Consider the following 1,093-nt stretch of genomic DNA (forward strand, 5'->3'; position numbering starts at 1 on the left):
GACGGCAGCAGTAGCAGCAGCAGCGGCAGTGACAGCAGCAGCAGCAGTGACAGCAGCAGCAGCAGCAGATGTACATTCACCCTGATGTCACTGCACCGTCTCCTCCCGCTGCAGGGATCTGTCTTGGTGTTTGATGGATGACTTCTCTGTGCAGCTCTGACAGGCACGGCCATGTTTGGCTGCCGTGTGCACGCGGCTGATAGATCCGTGGACTGGAGGCCGTGCGGTGCCGGCTCCCCTGGGGCCCAGTGTTCAGTTGCTGTTGAACTGTCCGTGACATTTCCTGTTGTGTTGTGACTGCGTTTGCTCCCAGGGTTCAAACTTTCCCTGCTTAGATCCCCCGCCCCTCCTCACCCCCCCTCCCCGCGCCGCTCCTGCCTTACTTTAGCTGATCCAGACAGGGTGTGTCCTGGTGGCAGAGGGAAGAGGAGGTTTGATCAAAGTGATTGGTCCGTCACTCCTGTAACCAAGATGAAAGATGGTGTTTTTATTGCACGTCAGTAACAGTGTAACACTGGACTAATTGGTCTTGATGTGCCAGTCACCTCGGGGGAGGAAAGTGGATCCTCTTCCACTCTGGCTGTGAGGGCCTTTCTACAGCAGTGCGTCAGGCTGGAAGGAAAACAGAGTGAGGCGGATGAATGAGGCGGATGAATGAGGCCTGTGGTTTTCCTGGAGAATCCCTGGCTCCACCAGCTGTGGCACGTACCAGACACATCCTGACACAGAGAGGCTGCTGCTGGTTGGTGGGTTCTGGGGCAGGGGCAATTCACTCAGGTGGGTGGAAGTCACACTGGTACCTGAACTGGTACCTGAACTGGTACCTGAACTGATACCTGTATTGATCTGAAGTGGTACCAGTGCTGGTCCGACCCTGGTCTGTTCCGTCTCTCTAAGGTCCGTCTGTTCTGGTCTGTTCTGGTCTGTTGTCTCCTGCAGGTCCGCTCTCTCACAGCTTCACCACAGAGACAGAGTCTGTTCATCAGCTCCACAGAGAACTGGACAACGTCAGAACCCAAAGGAACAAACTGGGTACGTTCTCCAGACTGGACCAGACGTCAGAGACCCCACTGTAGATGAAGTTGGCTTTTCA

At 55.4% G+C, this 1,093-nt stretch overlaps 1 protein-coding gene across 1 annotated transcript in view; it reads left to right on the plus strand.

The window, feature by feature from the left end:
- The window catches only part of lmbr1 (limb development membrane protein 1), a 17,954-nt gene that overhangs the window by 10,640 nt on the left and 6,221 nt on the right, over nucleotides 1–1,093 (plus strand). Inside the window, exons 9-10 of the mRNA XM_017031430.2 lie at nucleotides 642–777; nucleotides 940–1,032. Coding sequence (XP_016886919.1) covers nucleotides 642–777; nucleotides 940–1,032 — 229 coding nt within the window. The remainder of the gene's footprint in view (nucleotides 1–641; nucleotides 778–939; nucleotides 1,033–1,093) is intronic.

This window comes from Cynoglossus semilaevis, chromosome 3 (assembly GCF_000523025.1).
Source record: "Cynoglossus semilaevis isolate Cse_v1.0 chromosome 3, Cse_v1.0, whole genome shotgun sequence".
NCBI classification, from domain to species: Eukaryota; Metazoa; Chordata; class Actinopteri; order Pleuronectiformes; family Cynoglossidae; genus Cynoglossus; species Cynoglossus semilaevis.